The following is a 19,664-nucleotide window of genomic DNA, read 5'->3' as shown; positions in this document are numbered from 1 at the left end:
AAATTTTATTTCATTCTCATATGTCCTGCGTCAATTTATAAATATAATAAAAATTTATTAACTGTATGCAACAATTCTGCTCACAGATCAAGAACAAAAACCAAGAAGTCCATATCACTACAACATAAAAAAAAAAAAGAAATGGACTGTCACCACTATAAGCACTAGATTGATGCCAAAATAGAGTTGATGGATATTTACACGTGTCTGAAATAACACAATAAGTTTCTGCACTGAGTATTATAGTTTGGCATGAGAACTGAAGTCTTACTGGTACTAGTACAAATAAAATCAGGAACTAAATCAACAAGAAGAACAAAGTCGAAGGGAGGACCTTGATGTAAAATATGCTATGACAATAAGAATCTCCACTAACGTCATAGATAATTTTACACTCTTAACTCAAAGTCGAAGGAGAATGTTACGTGTATATAGTGGGACAGACGGTTTGCATGCAATTTACTTAGAAAAACTACATCGTCGTGTAAATAGTTTTAAAAAAGACTCATTTGAGTAATAAATTTGTAAAAGTGTCCCCTTTAGGATAATCTGCGACAGTGAACGTCTAACAAAAGATTTAAATTTGAATGCAAGTTTAGATTGTGTTTAATTTTAACTTTTCAACCAAGTTATTAAGTCTTATGCTAAAAATTAAGTAAATTTAGTTTTAGTATTTATTTTTCATTTAAAACCTTCAAATTATTTTAAGTAAATATTTTTTTTATGAATTTAGGATATGAAATAATTTTAGGAGTTTAAAATACCACTTTAACAATATTTGACAAAATTTAAAAGATTTATATGACATGAGATTAGTTTGAATAAAAAGGAATTTAATAATTTTCATTTTGGATAAAATATAATAATTTAATTGATAAACTTTGAGGAAAAAAATAAATATTTTAATTAATCCAATTTATAAATTTTGTTTGAGAGAAGAAAGTCAAAATATAAAGATCTTATCATTTATGGCCAAATCTGTGGAAGGGGAGGCACTTGGTAGGAAAAATAACGTAATAATTTGACGGCGTTGTAAAACTCTTCCACATATGACATTTATATATTACATGATAATTGAAAGAGGTGCTCTTCATTTCTTTTTATGTACAATGGCAAGAAGTTATGGTAGGGACTTCCATTTCCTGATATATAAGATATATTTCCACATTAAAAAAGTGAAAATTCCACAGCACAGGTTAACGAGCTTAATCTAATTTGTGTTGAGATTTAGCACAAGATAATTTGTTATTGTTTACAAGTCATTTCAACCTCGAATCTGCCAGGAAAGAGAAAAACTAATGCAAGTCATTTTTACATTAAAAAAATGGAACGGGTACTTAGCAAAATTGTTAAATAATTAGCATTTACAAATCACGAGATAACACATATTTTCTTCAATGAGATGAATTTGCTCTATCATTAACCAAAAGAAGAAAAAAATATATATAATTATTGGAACGTTCTGTAGAAGTTGCTGTTCTATCTGGTAGTGTCTCCATAATGATTGTCATTACTCAGCTCCCATCAACTGCATAAGAAATTAACACAAAACTTCATTCATTAAGAGATTTTTATATTAAAAAATCAAAATTCAAAAGTATATGATTTTGCAAGTGCCAAGGTGGTTAATAACTTAATATTCAACTACAGAAACCTATCAGTAGTCACCTTGAATATATCTCCAAACATTCCCATGGGGTTCCTTCGCTGTACTCCAAAGAACCTCTCCGCAATATCATCTAGCATCTGAATCACAGTTTTGTCACATTAAATGCAGCACATGGCTTGAATTTTTAGTTTCTTGCAAAGAGAAAAATATTCACAAGATAACAACACAAGACTGGTAAGAACTTTCATAGAACAATAAGGACACCCAACATCTTTGTGGATCATTTGCTAATTGTTATCTACCAACAACAGAGAGGAAAACAGAGCATATGACTTGGTATGTAAGTTATCTGACCTCATTGAACGCAGGCTCCCTCTCAATACTTGGCTTAAAATTTGTTCTCAACATATTAAAAAGAGGCAAAGCATCTCTCTCCAACCTGGCATAACAAAAATTAAGGCATTGTCATGCAACATAATGGGAGCTCCAAACATTTGCAGCTCTTACAATAGAAAGCTCTTCTTCCCATTAAACACGTCTGAAATTAATCAAGTGCATAATTTATTGCATAATCCTGCCTAGGGTAACTTTGCTATTCTTAGCCGGTCTCAAACCCGGATAAAAGGAGAGGGTTGTGTTAGGCTTTCGACAGCCAACGTTAAACTTTGTCGAATCTCTATGACATGGATCAATTACGTAATAATGTGAATGCTAGGTCGTTGCCCGGAAGCAACGCGCTGTATGGCTCGAGTACAGTGTCAAAAGAGCAAGGGCCGCTGCATCGTCGCCCGGATGTAGTGAAAAGTAAGCAAGGGTTCCCACATTTTCGTGAACGAGTGTGGGTAAAGAAGCTAGTTCATGACAGGAGGATTCGCTTTGGTACATGGAATATAGGCACACTTACTGAAAAATCTATGGAAATAGTGGATGTTATGGTGAGGAGGAAGATCAATTTTATGTGCCTACAAGAAACTAAGTGGACAGGTGAAAAAGCGAAAGAATTAGACAACTCGGGATTTAAGCTGTGGTATACGGGAAAAATCAGATCAAGAAATGGGGTAGGGATTATTGTGGACAAGGAGTGGAAGAAGGATGTCGTGGATGTAAGAAGAGTAGGAGATCGTATCATAGTCTTAAAATTGGTAGTGGGACAGGACACCTTTAATGTTATTAGTGGGTACGCACCTCAGGTTGGGTTAGCAGAACACTTTAAGGTAAAATTTTGGGAGGATTTAGAAGGGGTACTTCAGGATATACCCCAAGGAGAGAAAGTTTTCCTAGGAGGGGATCTCAATGGACATGTAGGTAGCGTGGCTAGAGGTTTTGAGGGGGTGCATGGGGGTTTTGGCCTAGGGGAGATGAATGGGGAGGGTAAATCCATCTTGGAGTTTTCGGAGGCTTTGGATCTTTCTATAGCCAATACATGGTTTAAGAAAAGAGAGGAACATCTTATCACTTACAAAAGTGGAGGGACATGTTCTCAGATAGATTTCTTCCTTATCAGGAAGTCTGATAGGAAGTATTGCTTGAACTGTAAAGTTATCCCGGGAGAGAGCTTGACTACCCAACATAGAGTTTTGGTTATGGATGTAAGAATTAGAGATAGGGCAAAGAGAAGAAGTCCTCTAGTAGCACCAAGGATCAAATGGTGGCACCTGAAGGGTGAGAAACAAGGAATCTTCCAACAAAAGATATGGGAGGGTTGGTGTGGACAATCACAAGGAAGTGCAAATGATATGTGGAACAAGATGTCCCAAGAGATTATTAAAGTGGCTAAAGAGACGTTGGGTGAATCTAGAGGTTTTGGACCTAGGGGTAAAGAATCGTGGTGGTGGAATGAAAATGTTCAGAGCAAAGTTAGAGTAAAAAAGGAGTGTTTCAAGGAATGGTCTAGGTGTAGAAATTCTGAAACTTGGGATAAGTATAAGATAGCTAGAAATGAAACCAAAAAGGCGGTGAGTGAGGCAAGAGCCCAAGCTTTTGACGGACTATACCAAGCTCTAGGAACCAGGGACGGAGAAAGATCTATATATAGGCTTGCTAAGGGTAGAGAGAGGAAGACTAGAGATTTGGATCAAGTAAAGTGTGTTAAGGATGAAGAAGGCAAAGTCTTAGTGCATGAAAAAGATATCAAGGAAAGGTGGAAGGCGTATTTCCACAACTTATTTAATGATGGATATGGATATGACTCTAGCAGTCTAGACACAAGAGAAGAGGACCGGAACTATAAGTACTATCGTCGGATTCAGAAACAGGAAGTAAAGGAAGCGTTGAAAAGAATGAGTAATGGTAAGGCGGTGGGGCCAGACAACATACCTATTGAAGTGTGGAAAACTCTTGGAGATAGAGGTCTTGAGTGGCTCACCGAACTCTTTAACGAAATTATGAGGTCAAAACGCATGCCGGAGGAATGGAGGAGAAGCACGTTAGTGCCAATCTATAAGAACAAGGGGGATATACAAAATTGTGCAAATTATAGGGGAATCAAGCTCATGAGTCATACCATGAAATTATGGGAAAGAGTGATCGAACGGAGATTAAGAAAGGAGACTCAAGTTACTGAGAATCAATTTGGTTTCATGCCGGGAAGGTCGACCATGGAAGCGATTTATTTATTACGGCGGGTGATGGAGCAATATCGCATGGCCCAACAAGACTTGCACTTGATTTTTATTGACTTGGAGAAAGCGTATGATAGAGTGCCTAGAGAGATTTTGTGGAAAGCTCTAGAGAAGAAAGGGGTTAGGGTTGCATATATTCGAGCTATCCAAGATATGTATGATAGGGTATCGACTAGTGTTAGGACACAGGGTGGAGAGTCAGACGATTTTCCCATCACAATTGGTTTACATCAAGGGTCAACCCTTAGCCCCTACCTTTTTACCTTAATTCTGGATGTCCTCACGGAACAAATCCAAGAGATAGCGCCGAGATGCATGCTTTTTGCAGATGACATAGTCCTCCTTGGAGAGTCGAGGGAGGAGTTGAATGAGAGGTTGGAAACTTGGAGACGAGCTCTAGAAACACATGGCTTTCGCCTAAGCAGAAGCAAATCGGAGTATATGGAATGTAAGTTCAACAAAAGAAGGAGGGTTTCTAACTCAGAGGTGAAAATAGGAGACCATATTATCCCTCAAGTCACACGGTTTAAATATCTTGGGTCTGTAATACAGGATGATGGGGAAATTGAAGGGGATGTGAATCATCGCATTCAAGCAGGATGGATGAAATGGAGAAAAGCATCGGGGGTGTTATGTGATGCAAAGGTACCGATCAAGCTAAAGGGAAAGTTTTATCGGACTGCGGTAAGACCGGCGATTTTGTACGGAACAGAATGTTGGGCGGTCAAGAGCCAACATGAGAATAAAGTAGGTGTAGCGGAGATGAGGATGTTGCGGTGGATGTGTGGTAAGACTCGACAGGATAAAATTAGAAACGAAGCTATTAGAGAGAGGGTTGGAGTAGCGCCTATTGTAGAGAAGATGGTGGAAAATAGACTTAGGTGGTTTGGGCATGTAGAGAGAAGACCGGTAGACTCTGTAGTGAGGAGAGTAGACCAGATGGAGAGAAGACAAACAATTCGAGGCAGAGGAAGACCCAAAAAGACTATAAGAGAGGTTATCAAAAAGGATCTCGAAATTAATGGTTTGGATAGAAGAATGATACTTGATAGAACATTATGGCGGAAGTTGATCCATGTAGCCGACCCCACCTAGTGGGATAAGGCGTTGTTGTTGTTGTTGTTGTTGTTATAATTTATTGCATACTACCACGAGCACTTTGCTTCACTTTTATTGAGTGGTAACTAATTGCTTATGTCTCTCTTCCTTTCCTTACTGCAGAATAAGGTGCTTAATTTTAGTTTGCTTTATTTTCTTCCTTTCAAAGGAATCGAGCCATAATTTAATAACACAATTAACGCTCTTTGTATAAGTGAAGTTTTCATATAAATTAAATTCAGAAACAAATAAAAAATAATTATTCATCAAATTATAGTGCTTCCAGTCCCCTTTAAATTGAAGTATTGTATGTCTGTATTTAGAACAGAAATTAATCAATTTATTGGTTGAGCAACATAGAAAACTTACGTTTGCAAAAGATAAGTGATGAATTGCATCAACTCTGTCTTAGGAAACGCAACCTCAGCTGATTCAGTTTGCTTCTTTATCTCTTCCATTAGTATGTTCGCATCTTTCAAATTGCCTGAAGACAAGTACCTATCATGCAAGAAATGGGCAATTCCTCAGTTTCAAACCTTGTTGAAATTTGCATGGAATTACAGGTGAAAGACATTAACCAAACAAAACAAGGATTTTATAACAAGTATGTCAACATCATTGAAAACAGTGGATGCATGCCTCTACTCATCAATGATGATTAGTACAAGACAACTAAAGTAAAAAAATCCTTAATTATCACTTAAGAGATAGCAAAACAGGGAGTGGAGGACAATTTAAGACTGATTGTATTATCTTATCTTATTTATTTTAAGTTTGTTTTATTTACAAGAACAATATCCTGATCTTGCATTCTGAGATCTTAACAGGAAGTGTTTGTTTTGACTTTTGACAATGAAGTGAATGAACAGTTAGTTCTAATACGTACTGCAATATACAGAAGATATTTGTGCCAAGTTAAAATTGTTAAATGCACTTAAAAACAACAAAAATTTATACTGAGAAATATCTATGCACTACAGTTGTAATGCAATAAGCAAAAACATAAATTTCATCCTAGTATAAATGTTTATTTAGGCATCATAAGCATCCTGGGTATTCAATATTCAGAAAATTTGATAATATTGCTAGAGAATCTCAAGAGAAAATTACATTTACCTTAAAACTGCCCGAGCAATGGCCAAATCGTCTTCACCAGGATAACACTACATTTGAAAAAAATATCAGTTGAACCTTCCCAAAACTATGCCAAAACTATAAAATAAAGGCATCGGTTACCTCCTCCAATTAAATTAGAGAATCACCCAATAATATGACATAAATAAAATCATCCTAAGAAAAGTAAGATCAAAATTGTTTGGTATATGCCCACATAATTTTGGAAAGTTGAGCCAAATAACAAGGAATAAAAAAGTTAGGAGGCTGACCTTGCCCAAAAAACTCACAAGAGTAGAAGCAAACTTCTTTGGATTATTTCCTCTCACAAAATGATACGTCACTTTAGCCATATCCTGCATATAAAACACATATTGATAGTCATTCACCAAAAATAAAGGTCATAATAATTTTAATTTTTTAATGGAAAGCGAAGCTTTTTACAGCATAAAGCCATTTCCATATCAGCCCAAAATTCAGAGACATGACTTGCTCCAACAATCAATGTAACAGTATACTATATTTCTTCATGTTCTATTTAACTTAAGACTTAAGAGTATACTAAATTTTATGTTTGCATTGCCTCAGTCTCGTATTAACTGCTAGACTCAAGGAAATTAAGAGTAGAAATAAGAATAAAAAAACAATTGCTGTCCTCTTCCAAAAAAAATTGTATCCTGCCCTAAACCAACTCTACCCTATATGAGGTCCCTATACACCACCCTTGAAAGTATCAGCTTAAAATATCAACCACTAAAATAAACAAGAAAGGAGAAGAGTCTCCAAGCCTGACTCCCAGATTACCTTACAAAAATGTCACTCACAATCACAGAGAAAGTAGCAGTCGGGAAACATCCAATAATTTCATCATCTATATCTAGTACCAAAAACATTTCTATCAATAACATGGTTTCGGAAGCCATAGCTCACTCACTCGTAACCTTTTTCAAACTCAATTTGAAAATAAACCTAATGTTCTGAGAGAGATGACCTGCTAGTCTGCTACAATTTGCAAATAAACCAATTCTGAACCCAGAGAACCTTGGCAATTTCTTTTTCTCATCTCATTCCCAGTTTTCTTTAATTTTAACAGCTACCTATTTACTTGGCTAACAGCACTAAAAAAACTCTTCCCATTAAAACCATAATGTTCCCAGCCAGATATTTCCTTAATCCCTTCAAATTCAAAATCTTATATAGCACCTAAATAACTAACAATTTGACTCTCCAAACATCCACACCATGGCTTCCAAATTCCCCTTATCTTCATGTACCCAGTGCACCCAAAAAACCTAAAGTTAGCCAACTAAATCAATGTTTATTAAATGTTGAAACAGATAAGCCTTTACATATCAACAATCATGTTTTTCTTCTACAAAATCAAAGATAAGAAAAGTTTCACAGAGATGTTGATTTAAAAAAAAAAAACTTGGAAAGTATATAAATTCCAGAAAAACCATTGTGAAACTCACCACCTCAGGACTTTCAGAAAATATGTACTCAGCTAGCATGATGTGCAGCTCTGGAGATCCATTATTATTTGCTCCATGTTCGGCGGACCACCTGAATACAATAGCAGCAAAGATATAAATGCTATTTAGAGGAACAAATTATCATAATAAAGAAAAGGGGTGACCTATGCACAAGGTTCCTACCAAGTGAATTTGGGGAGGGTAGATATATGCCCCTCATGTGGAGAGGCTAATTATAATATTATATCCAGTTTGAAGGGTGCTACCCCTCCCAAAAAAAATAACTTTGTAAAGACACTAGTTAAGGAAACTAAAAAAAGAATAAAAAAATATCAATATATAAGGGGGTGTTTGGTTTGGTTGTTTTCTGTTTTCATTTTCACTGGAAATAGAAAATAGTGATGGAAATGTGTTTGGTTGGATTTCTGTTTTTATTTTCAGTGAAAATATTTTCCCAAACGAACCAAAAACTGGAAACAATAAAATCTCGTTTTCAATGTTTTCAGTTGAAACCAGAAACCTCATTTTGGATAAAATGAAAACAAGGGGACAAGGAATAAAATTTTAAGCAAATCTAAAAATACATTTTCTTTTGAAAACACATTTTCAGTGTTTTTATTTCTTGAAAGCAAAAAACAAGAAGTCAAACCAAACATGTTTTCAGAATTCTAATCTTTTAAAAATGAAAACAGTTTTCAGAAAATGAAAATGCAAACCAAACACACCCTAAATAATTTAACACTTGTATTTTTGAATAATTGGAAACAATTAGTGAGTGTGTGTTCTTGAACTTGTAAGAAGAAATAATCACTTATTACCAACTTTCAGATTTTATTTATTTATTTAAAGAAAACAATAATCTCCCACAAATCAATCACTAAACATGCACTTAGTTAATAGAGTGTATCAAAGCTTCTTTAATTAGTGACTTTAAGTTACTCATTAGCAAGACACCTTTTTTTATTTAATCATTTCTTCAAGTGCTCTTTCTGTACGGCCAGCCCAATTTAAACAATCAAGGTCCATCTCGGCTAACAACAACAACCACCAAACCTCATCCGACCAAGTGGGGTCAGCTATACGAGTCAATCAACACCATTAGGACCTAGCTTCCTACACGTGCAACAAAAATACAGTATGCTTATGATTGGGATGTTAGTTGATAGACCTTAGAACTAATGCAGGAAGAAGAAAGGTAATTGGACAAGTTTGTTCTGTCTCATTTCATTTCAAAATCGATATTTATGGAGATTACAAGCATAGAAAAGCTGTCCTTGGCCAGCTAGGAATACACTAATTGCAAATAACAGAATTAGTGAATTTGTTAACGAGATTGTGGAAATATTCTGGATGCTTGTCCTTTTCTTGAGCTGTCCCTTATGCATAATCGCTGAGGTGTGTTGGCATCCTGGTGGTCCTCCTTGGTCTATTAGTGGCCATGGTCCTCCTTGGTCTATTAGTGGCCATGGCACTATTGCTATCATCACCACCGTCCGGGAGAAGAACCTTGTCCTCAAGGTTATAGGATACCCAGATATTGTCCCAATGTTCCCCGCTGGTGTCTTCGGGAGCTAATCCAGTCCATTGTACCAGAACCAGTTTGGTGGGTGGCACGCATTATCACATTTCCATTCGAGAACTTGAAGTGGCTCAACAACTAGATGGTTATCTGAACTCATGGGAGGGAGAGAATCTGGAATATTAGGGAGTGGTCCCTGATGTTGTTTCAGCAATGAAACATGAAATACTAGGTGAATTTTAGAGGTCTCCAGCAACTTGACGGTAAGCAACGGGACCAATGCGCTCTTCAATAAAAAACGGGCCATAAAAATATTTTGGATAACTTGGTGTATGCTGGTGCAGACGAGGTTTGGCGGTAAGGACGAAGCCTAACATAGATCTAATCATAGTTGTGAAACCCGGTTCGGTCATTGACTCGGTCGAAATAGTGGGTTAATGGTCTAACTGGTGGGTCAGTAATTGACCCGATATATATTAAAAATTCAAAATCATATATGTATCTATTATATATGTTATAACTAACATTATTTGAGTAAGAAAAGTTCATCCATACTCCAAAATCCAAAATAACAATTGATAATAATGAGACATCAAAACGGCATCGTAGAGGTGGTCCATTTTCTTTTTTATTTTTTTGTAAAATCAGCTGGGTCAGACTAGTCTAACCGGGATCCAGTGACCTAACCGGCCGGGTCAATTGCATGACCGATCCAATAGTAAAACTGGCCGATTAAGCCAATGGGCTTTGGTTGGACCAAACCGGGTTTCACAACTATGGACCCAGTCACCTACAGCGAATTGAACGTCGTGACAGTGCTTATGTGCTTATCTACAATATGTTTCATAGCCATTTGAGCTTTGTGTAGGCGGCGTTGTAAAGCCGAGTGAATTGCAGCTCGTGCCGAAAGCAATGTATCAACCACCTCTACGTGAGAGGATCCTTGCAAATACCGGGTAATTGATGGTGGTAGCTTCCCACAAGTGACTTCGAAAGGTGAGAGGCTTGTGCTGGAGTGTACAGATGTATTGTATGAACATTCCGTGAGGGATAAGAATTTAAACCATTGTGATGGTCTACCATGAACGAACGAATGTAGGTATTACTCCAATACCCAATTGAGGACCTCCGTCTACCCATTAGTCTGTGGGTGATATGTCATGTTCATGCAAAGCTTGGTTCCACTTATCCGGAACAGTTTGTGTCAAAAAACATTGATGAATAGGGGGTCGCTATCCGACACCAAGCTACGTGGGAACCCATGTAATTTCCATACCATATACAGGAAAAGAACTGCTACCTTATGCGCAGTGGGATGGGAAGCATCGAAATGGGTCCTTTTTTGAATAACGATCCACGACCACCAAGATTGAGGTGAATTCGTTTGATGGAGGCAATCCTATAATGAAGTCGAGAGACAAGTCTTCCCATATGGACGAAGGGATTGGTAAAGGTTGAAGCCAAGAAACCCACAGGCCTACTTCAACATTTACCTATCTCTTCGTCCATATGGGAAGACTTGTTCCTGGCCTTCATTACAGGATTGCCTCCATCAAATGGATTAACCTCAATCCAGGTGGTCATGGACCGTTATTCAAAAAGGGCCCATTTTGGTGCTCTTACTTCCCATTACACTGAGCACAAGGTTGTAGTTCTTTTTCCTGGATATGGTCTGCAAATCACACGGGTTCCCACGTAGCTTGGTGTCAAATAAGGATCCCCTGTTTATCAATGTTTTTGGGTAAGTGGAATTAAGCTTCGCATGAGCACGACATATCACTCACAGACTGACGGACAAACGGAGGTCCTCAATTGGGTATTGGAGTAATACCTACATTTGTTCGTTCATGGTAGACCATCACAATGGTTTAAATTCTTGTCCCTTGCGGAATGGTCGTACAATACATCTGTACACCCCAGCACAGGCCTCTCACCTTTCGAAGTCACTTATGGGAAGCCACCACCATCAATTCCCCAGTATTTGCAAGGATCTTCTCATGTAGAGGCGGTTGATATATTGCTTTCTGCACGAGCTGCAATTCACTCGGCTTTATAGCACCGCCTCCACAGCTTAAACGGCTATATACGGCAGATAAGCACCGTTCAATTCGTTGTCAATGACTGGGTCTATGTAAGGCTTCATCCTTACTGCCAAACCTCGCTGACACTAGCATACACCAAGTTATCCAAACGTTTCTATGGCCCATTTTTTATCAAGGAGTGCATTGGTCCCATTGCTTACCGTCTCAAGTTGCCGGAGACCTCTAAAATTCACCCAGTATTTCATGTTTCATTGCTGAAACAACCTCAGGGACTACTCCCTAATATTCCATATTCTCTCCCTCCATGAGTTTGGATAACTAGTTGTTGAGCCACTTCAAGTTCTCGAATGGAAATGGAATAATGCAAATGTGTCACCCATCAAACTGGCTCTAGTACAATGGATTGGATTGGCTCCCAAAGACACCAGCTGGGAACATTGGGACAATGTTCGGGTATCCTATAACCTTAAGGATAAGGTTCTTCTCCTGGACGGGGTGATGATAGCATTAGTGTCATGGCCACTAACAGACCAAGGAGGACCACCAGGAGGCCAACACACCTCAGCAATTACGCATAAGGGACAACTCTAGAAAAGGACAAGGATCCAGAATATTCCCACAATCGTAATCTCCATAAATATCGATTCTTAAATGAAATGAGACAGAACAATCTTATCCAATTACCTTTCTGTTTCCTGAATTAGTTCTAAGGTCTATCATAGAAGCTTTTATTTTTCGCATGTGCCACATCAGCTTATAAATACAATTAAAATAATTGTATGCAGCAATTTTTTCTTTCACCAAAACCAGAAAATTAACATACTAGAGCGTAAAGAAAGAAATGACAAATCACCACTATAAACACCAGATCGGTGTCAAAAAAAAAAAAAGAAAACACAACAGTATTTGGCATTTACTTGCAAAGAAAAGAGAGGGAGCATGGTAAATGTAAAATATAATCTAGATTATTTTTAATTTGTGTTAAGTCTCACTTGATAGCAGCTTTTAAGAATGAGGAGCAGCCCTCAACACGTGTCTTTGCACTTCCAATGTTTTCAGAAAGCTGCTGCATGTCATCGACATCCCATAGGTTTTGTGGCAATGAAACCCGAGGAAATGATTTGTAGATTTTCTTGAGACGTTCTACCATTAAAATTTATAAGTAATTAGTAATAACAAGGACTGTTTCATCGTTAAATACTATATGAGTCCAAATAAAGAATGAATGTTTTTATGCAAGTCCATGATAATTACCGAATTGAAAAGTCACCATGCAATTAAAAAAGAAGTAAGAATAATTTACATTGCATCACAACTAAACCCACAAAAAACAAATAATGGCTGATAAAAACAAAACTGTAAAAGACAGGATAAGAACGCACCAAGAATTTCCTCATCGTAAGGAATTTTCCCTTTCCCTAATGTCTCCACAAACAATAAAGCTAACTCTGCTCCACAGGTAACCTTAAGAGAGAAAATAAGTATTAATCTTTGCTGTTTGTCAAGTGTACTCTATCTTTTTTTTTATCATAAATATAAATATTTTAACACCAGAAATGAATTTTTAAAATTAATGTAAATTTATATAGAAATGTGGAAAGGATTCTTTTTTTCACTTAATGGTAACAATGAACAATCTATTAATCACTATATATGCCAGAGCCAGACTAAAAACTATAAAGTTGACAAAAGTGTATCTTGAAAGACATTGAAATAGAAAATGTAGAACCTGCCCATGAGACAACTGAATGCACGCTCCTGAATGTAGGATATCTAATGCTTCAGAGTACCTCTGAGCAGAAACATATCTGCAGCAAAGCATGTATGCTATATTTATGTCTACAACTTATCTGACGAGTATGCATTAGTTAATGCAGTTGTTGACCAAAATAATAAAGCTTGACAAAAAGAAATTCTGAGGTTCATAGATCTACAAGAAGCATGGATTTATGGATGATAAAAGGAAAGTAAATTTTACAGATAAATAAATTTAAACAAAGAAGCAAAAAACGAGATGTTCCAACTTCAAGAGCAAAGGGTAACATGTACCATTAAAGAAACCAGAAAAAAAAAAAAACTAGAATAAAATATTTAACAAAGAATCCCACATGTCATATATTGGCAAAAATAACCAAGGTTATCAATGGCAAATGACAGAAGGCCAAAATTACGCCATATTAACATGCCACTGCAGCCTATGGCACTACCATAACAGGTCTCCCTTCACAAATCACCTATGGTGGAGGGGTCAAAAAACACCACATGTTATGGCAGAGCTATAAGTCTATATCGGCTATTTAACAACATTGCAAATAACCTTGCCTTCTTTACTCCTAAAACTCTAAATCCAGACAAACTCAGTATTCACCAAAAATACCAAAATGCAGCACTGCATTAAATTACACTATCCAGCTGCCCCTAAAAAATAGATATGATATGAAAAGTTATGGTATCGCTATCCTCTATGTTAAATCCTCTCTTGCGTCAACGCTAAAATTGTTCTTCTCAGGAGCCCCAAATGATAAACTATGCCTCACTATTTCACTGATCTGATATTCCTAGTTTGTGACTTTTACTATATGAGCTAATTTCATAAAGCATGTAGTTGTAGACCAAAGAAATAGCTATGCAAAAACTAACTACTTGTGATTTGAAGTAGCATTTCACATCGAAGATCCAATGAAGAATACAATGTAGACAGTGTACATTTCTCTTGAAGAATAGGTACAGTAAGAAACTGTGTAAACCTGGCACTAACGGATTTGTACATTTGCTGAGCTCCATAATAATTTCCATCGTTTACAACTTTCTCCAATTTTTCAATATTCTGCACTTCCAAACACAACAATCATGCTATTTTACAAAAAAAGAAAATACATATAATAAAGCAGATGCACCTCTACTAAGAGTTCATATCACAAAAATTTGCATATTTTTGAAATAGAAACCTCAGAGCTCACCAAGAAAAACAAAATCCTCATAAATAAAAACAAATCAAAACACTAATTTTCCGAAGGAATAAACTAAGAAGCACCATCACTGATAGGTCAAAACACATTCATTTTCAGCCAATGCAATACAGAAAATTAGAATATCGTTCGGGCGATTTTTTTTAATTAAAAAAGAAGAAAATCGTTTTGTTTAGATGAATCTGGAAAACGAAGATGCAAAGTTGATGGATCGCAGATTTTACGTACCTCCTGAGCGGGAGGTAGTTCGGCTCTTCTGGATCTCTGTCGCGACATAGCGAAGACGACGACGCTCTCTTCGTGCTCTTGCGAATGAAAAATTAAAAATGGGAAAAAGAAAAAAAATAGAATGACGTATTTATAGAAGAACTGTTTCGAGAATATTGACTTTCTTTAGGGACCGAATTGAAAATTAAAATGTTTTCTTAAACAACCTCATAGGTTAGGGATAAGGAATAATACGAAGATGACTAGCAAAGGGTTGCTGAGAGGAGCTTCGTTAACTGCAAACGCAGTTTGGCATAGAAGCAGTTTCTTCCCAAAGGTAACGGTTAGCGTCCACCCCAAGTTGGTGAAATTTCAGAGCTTCTCATCAACCACCGCTTGCTCCTCTCTTCCACCCCCGGATTTGCCTCGTTTGGCAAAAACTGCTCAAATTTCACTTACCCCAAACGAGGTCTTCTTTGCTTTCTGTTATTTCATTTTCTTTCAAACTATTAATGTGCTTTTTGTTGTATATATTTGAAATATTAATAAAAATGTTGTTGCAGGTTGAAGAAATTGCTCCCAAAATTCAACAAGTTATAGAATGGTAAGTCAAAACCCCTCTATCTTTTAATATTAAATCCTCTAGGTCTTCTTACACCTTACTTAATGAGATTTACTCGTAATTTTTCAGTTCTCAATAAATTTTGATTAATAGTACAGAACAATAGAGAATGTGTTAAAAGAAAAAGTGTGTTAAAGTATATGTGTTGATAACATGAAATTTTGATTACCATTGAATGCTTGGATCAATTGACGTGGGGTTATTCTAGCTTAACCAGTGGTTTCGACTTTGAGTTCTGAGTCTTAGGCATGCAGCTATGTATTGCCTCCAATAAAGAATAACTGTGGATTTTTTAGGCCTAGCATTTTGTTTCTGACTTAAGATTTTGTTTTTTTGGTGAAGATTGTTTTTGCAGTGAGCCAAACTTTTGAATTTGGATTGAACTGTCTTGTGTGGCAGGTTTGGACAGCTGCAGGGTATTGATCTTGAAAGTGTTGAACCCTCGATCAGAGCAGGTTCTCTATGAACATATAATATCACTTTCATCATCTATCATGACTATCAATGATTTCATATCCTTACTTTGGATTTTATGTACTGTTTGATTACATTATACCTTGATGTGAAAGCAAGTTCTTTCATCTTCTTTTGACTTGGGGACTTGGAAGGGTTGTAAACTGTGATTGTGTTACATTCTTTCAGCTGAGAATGCATTGTTAGTGTGTTTGTTTTATGCTAATCCTGTTTTCGAAGGCACATCAAACGTCAAATCCTCAATCCCATGCTCACGGATTAATTCCTGGTCCATTTTAAGTGGTTGACATCTCTCAACAGATATTCTTCCATATACATAGGTTTAGGGATCGAACTTCTAACCTCATGCTTAAGTCACATGGTTATTTGTCAACTATACCAGACCACATTGGTACACAGCCATTCACTGAGAAATGCCAGTGATATTGCTGCCTTTTACAATATAACAAATCAATACTTTGCCACTTTGGCAAATGAGCGGTATTATCCATTTCTAGTCATTGCTTTCTTATACTTCAACTTGGTCATGCCAGTTTGTCCAAATTGTTTGGGTTGGTTGTCTTTCCTCTATACTTTTTCATGAACAACTATAAGGGAACCATACAATATCTATGTTCAAGTGATTTTCAGTTAATGTGTCTTTGTACAAAATTTTTATGCACATGAGTTGTTTTACACTTTTACATGACTGGCAGAAAGCATCATTTGCTCATTGATTTGGCTTCATATTTTTATTTGCTTATTCTTTCTGTGTTATCTGTAGAGACTGAAAACAATTTGCGTGGTAATGCTCCTGAAACATTTGACCATAGGTGAGTTGGTTGTTCATTAATTTGTCAATTGGAAATAATTGGAAAACTTATGGTCCTAACAGAGTGGTGTATTCTTGGCAGGGACGCCTTGATCGCTTCTGTCCCGAGCTATGAGGAGCCTTATATTAAAGTTCCGAGGGTCTTAAGCATGGACTAAAGTTAAAATTGCTTAGACGAGTTATTTGGTAGAAGGAAAACACATTCAGACTATTTTGTGTTGTACTTTGAAGTTTGAATCTTTTTGGTTCTTTGTGACCCAGCTCTTATTTTGAATTTTTATGAGGGAATTCAGTTCGGCTCGTGAACTCTGCTCTTGCACTAAGTTTTGTTTTATGATGAACATTCGCAATTTTTTTCTTCTGTAACGAGATATCATGGGGGAATATATACAATTCTCCTAAATTTTAAATGGAGAAGGGTACAACAGAAAACACAATAAATAAAAAATGAAGTGTATAATCATAAATACAAATTACGAGGTGGACTATAAATAATCTCCATGGCCCTCTTCGTCACGCCTTTACTTTTCTTTTTAAGCGTGCTACTGAGTTTTCATATTACATACCTTAGGTTCAGTATCCAACTAGCTTTTGTCTCTCTTTTATTCAATAGCATAAATTAATTTATTATTGTTGTTGTGATTCAAATTCATAATTAAACCTTCATTCGTTTAATATTATAAATTTCAGTTACCATGAACATTTCATCTCACTTTGAAATGGAAACCTCCACTCAATTAGTAGAAATATCTAAATTTTCACTTTCCTTAAACACCTCATCTCACTTGTTTCTCTTCGCATTTAATTAAACCCCGTCTTGTGCCACGTTTGCTTTTGATTCTCGAATGTTTTGTATTATACAAATTTGCATGCATAGTATTTCATTCTTCCCATATTTCTGTTGGGCAGGTCTTCCCAATTCCACGTAAAGGTGCAATGGGTATCGAGAAGGCTAAAATCAACATTGTGATGGTTGGTCATGTGGACTATGAGAAGTCAATCACTATTAAGGAACTCAATAAGCCTGTTGCAGAGAAACAAATTGCTGAGATGAACTTAACTGCCATATATAAGGCATGACCTCAAAAAGGGAACCAGAAAATAATGTTAACAAAATAATCTGGGACCTTAATAAGTAACATATGTGTCAGCGTCGGTCTGTAAAACGAGGCTTGTTTTCCTAATGGTGCATTTTACTTTTAAAATCACCAACTAGTGCAATTTTTAGAAAATTCACAAACGTAAGATAATTTTCAAGTACAATAATGATCGCAGTAAGATTTAAATCTAAAATTTCATACATAATATCTCAACTTCTACCATTACACAAATTCTAGTGGGTTCATTTATAATTTTTTTAAGCTTAATTAAGTTTTTCATACTTAAAATATAGGTTGTTTTCAAATTACTATCAAACATTCATTTTTTTCAATCAAGGACTTGAAAAGGTTTTCAATTTCATTTTACTATCTGTCGTTACTCATGTATGGATCCGACAGTCGCAACTAGAGATGAAGCTGGTCAGTCATGGTGGTCATGTCTTACCACCCCCCATTGAATCGACAGTGAGAACTTATGTGTTATGGTCAGGGTTATCATGTCTAGTTACGACATAGTATCCTACCGCAAACAAGGGCTTTGTGAATGCCCTTATAGAAAGGTGCACTAGGAGACCTCGCCCTTTCACCTGTCTATTGAAGAGATGACCATCACTCTAGATGATATGTCATGTCTCCTGCACTTGCCTGTAACAGGTAGGCCTATTGATCATGTCCCTTCCACCTTTACTAGAGAGATCGTGAAGGTTTTGCTCATGACTCGCCTTACAATTCCAATAGAGGAAAAGGCTATAGGGGCGACCACCGTAGGTGCAAAGGTTAGCTTGACGTGGCTGGTAAACCTATATCACTTGTAAATCCAGTCAAGATTGTGCGTGTGGGCTACCACAAGTACTCAACTCACGTCCATGTCACCTACCTCCTCTACCTTAGCAACCTGGATGACTGCAATTGGTATGTCTACTGAGCCAGCCACTGCATTGGCATACCTATAAAACCATCTTTCTTATTTGAGCCAATACACTAACATGCAGGTTGGAGGTTACATGTTGTTAGTCATGGTAAGTAAAAATTGTTTCATTATGATTATTTGTATTTTTATTTTCTTTATTATTATAAATAATTTGTTTGACTATGTTTTTTACAGTCTTGAGCGTTTGCGCATCTGCCCATTGTTGACTATTTTGAGCCTAGAATCGGTGTTAGGCCTTTCCCCCCAGCAAGCCCTTTTCTTTGGCCTCATCAAGTGTGGGATGAACATGTGGCCTTATCTTCCAGAGAGGGTGTTGAGGTAATTTGATCATGTTTAGCTCATCTCCATGCCATCCACTATAGTGTCTCACATATGAGGCTTCTGATACGGCGTGGGCAGAGTGGCATCAACATCTCATTCTGTGGTGATGTGTGCCACTAGGTCTAGCTGCAGCCTAGCTATCTACTGTTTATCGGTTCACCTATGCATTCCTGGAGGAGGGAGAGCACCACAATCTCTATACGTCACATCATCCAATGCAATTACGCTGCAGCCACTCGCAGAGTATGTACCAGGTGGAGACTAGTCTTGTCAAGTAATTCAAAATGGATTTTGTTAAATTTTTTTCCTAAATTGTCACTTTAAAAATAATTACTAATTGAAATTCGGCTGTTATGTTTGGGACGAAAAAAGAATGGGGACAAAAATTGATTTGTAACAAAAACACGATTTCGTTGTACGTCTTGTATAACAGAATCTTGATTCCATGAAAAGGATATTTTTGAAATAAAAAAGTTTCAATCGATGATAGGGACCAAGAGTAATTATGATGGGGCCAATAATTATTCCCTTTGTATTATTCACTAGTACATTCTTTAGTCTTTAAGCCCAAAAGACCAAAGAAGAAGAAGCATGCTGCTATTATAATTATTATAATAATAATAATAATAATAATAATTATTATTATTATTATTATTATTATTATTGTTCTTATTATTGTTATTGTTATTATTGTTGTTGTTATATTATTATTATTATTATTTCGGTGTAAGGAGCGTGTATTGTAAATATAAATA

General features: G+C 36.5%; 2 protein-coding genes and 1 non-coding gene across 4 annotated transcripts; 1 reads left to right on the top strand and 2 right to left on the bottom strand.

Annotated features, from left to right (window-relative positions):
• Positions 1 to 1,196: 1,196 nt before the first annotated feature.
• Positions 1,197 to 14,816, bottom strand: LOC100805783 (protein GET4). Of its 2 annotated transcripts, XM_003556166.5 has the most exons (12): positions 14,672 to 14,816; positions 14,222 to 14,301; positions 13,204 to 13,282; positions 12,857 to 12,938; positions 12,467 to 12,617; positions 7,914 to 8,004; positions 6,714 to 6,797; positions 6,445 to 6,491; positions 5,698 to 5,826; positions 1,964 to 2,048; positions 1,669 to 1,746; positions 1,197 to 1,528 (listed from the first exon to the last, which is right to left on the bottom strand). In XM_003556166.5, the coding sequence occupies exons 1-12, from the start codon at positions 14,717 to 14,719 to the stop codon at positions 1,511 to 1,513; spliced, it is 972 nt and encodes a 323-aa protein (XP_003556214.1). In that variant the 5' UTR covers positions 14,720 to 14,816; the 3' UTR covers positions 1,197 to 1,510. The 2 variants fall into 2 exon arrangements, 1 of the variants encoding a protein (XP_003556214.1); XR_420387.4 differs by lacking the exon at positions 1,964 to 2,048 and having other exon boundaries at positions 1,389 to 1,528.
• Positions 10,839 to 10,953, bottom strand: MIR1531 (microRNA MIR1531). Its single transcript, NR_048639.1, has one exon. It is a non-coding gene; the product is annotated as a microRNA MIR1531 (primary transcript).
• Positions 14,817 to 14,828: 12 nt separating the features above from the next.
• Positions 14,829 to 16,863, top strand: LOC100804709 (glutamyl-tRNA(Gln) amidotransferase subunit C, chloroplastic/mitochondrial). The gene is made up of 5 exons (XM_003556164.5): positions 14,829 to 15,119; positions 15,214 to 15,254; positions 15,672 to 15,727; positions 16,510 to 16,558; positions 16,640 to 16,863. The coding sequence occupies exons 1-5, from the start codon at positions 14,910 to 14,912 to the stop codon at positions 16,713 to 16,715; spliced, it is 432 nt and encodes a 143-aa protein (XP_003556212.1). The 5' UTR covers positions 14,829 to 14,909; the 3' UTR covers positions 16,716 to 16,863.
• Positions 16,864 to 19,664: the final 2,801 nt, after the last annotated feature.

This window comes from Glycine max, chromosome 20, assembly GCF_000004515.6.
Source record: "Glycine max cultivar Williams 82 chromosome 20, Glycine_max_v4.0, whole genome shotgun sequence".
NCBI classification, from domain to species: domain Eukaryota; kingdom Viridiplantae; phylum Streptophyta; class Magnoliopsida; order Fabales; family Fabaceae; genus Glycine; species Glycine max.
This window is presented reverse-complemented; position numbering and strand designations above follow the sequence as displayed.

What these genes read in the sequence shown, in the direction of transcription:
- LOC100805783 (XM_003556166.5), bottom strand. Translation starts at nt 14,719, where the DNA reads ATGTCGCGACAGAGATCCAGAAGAGCCGAACTACCTCCCGCTCAGGAG. An exon ending in TTACGATGAGGAAATTCTTG is followed by an intron (nt 12,618 to 12,856) that starts GTGCGTTCTTAT and finishes TTTTAATGGTAG; the next exon opens with AACGTCTCAAGAAAATCTAC. An exon ending in GGGAGCCTGCGTTCAATGAG is followed by an intron (nt 1,747 to 1,963) that starts GTCAGATAACTT and finishes ACTGTGATTCAG; the next exon opens with ATGCTAGATGATATTGCGGA.
- LOC100804709 (XM_003556164.5), top strand. Translation starts at nt 14,910, where the DNA reads ATGACTAGCAAAGGGTTGCTGAGAGGAGCTTCGTTAACTGCAAACGCA. An exon ending in TTTCACTTACCCCAAACGAG is followed by an intron (nt 15,120 to 15,213) that starts GTCTTCTTTGCT and finishes ATGTTGTTGCAG; the next exon opens with GTTGAAGAAATTGCTCCCAA. An exon ending in ATTCAACAAGTTATAGAATG is followed by an intron (nt 15,255 to 15,671) that starts GTAAGTCAAAAC and finishes CTTGTGTGGCAG; the next exon opens with GTTTGGACAGCTGCAGGGTA.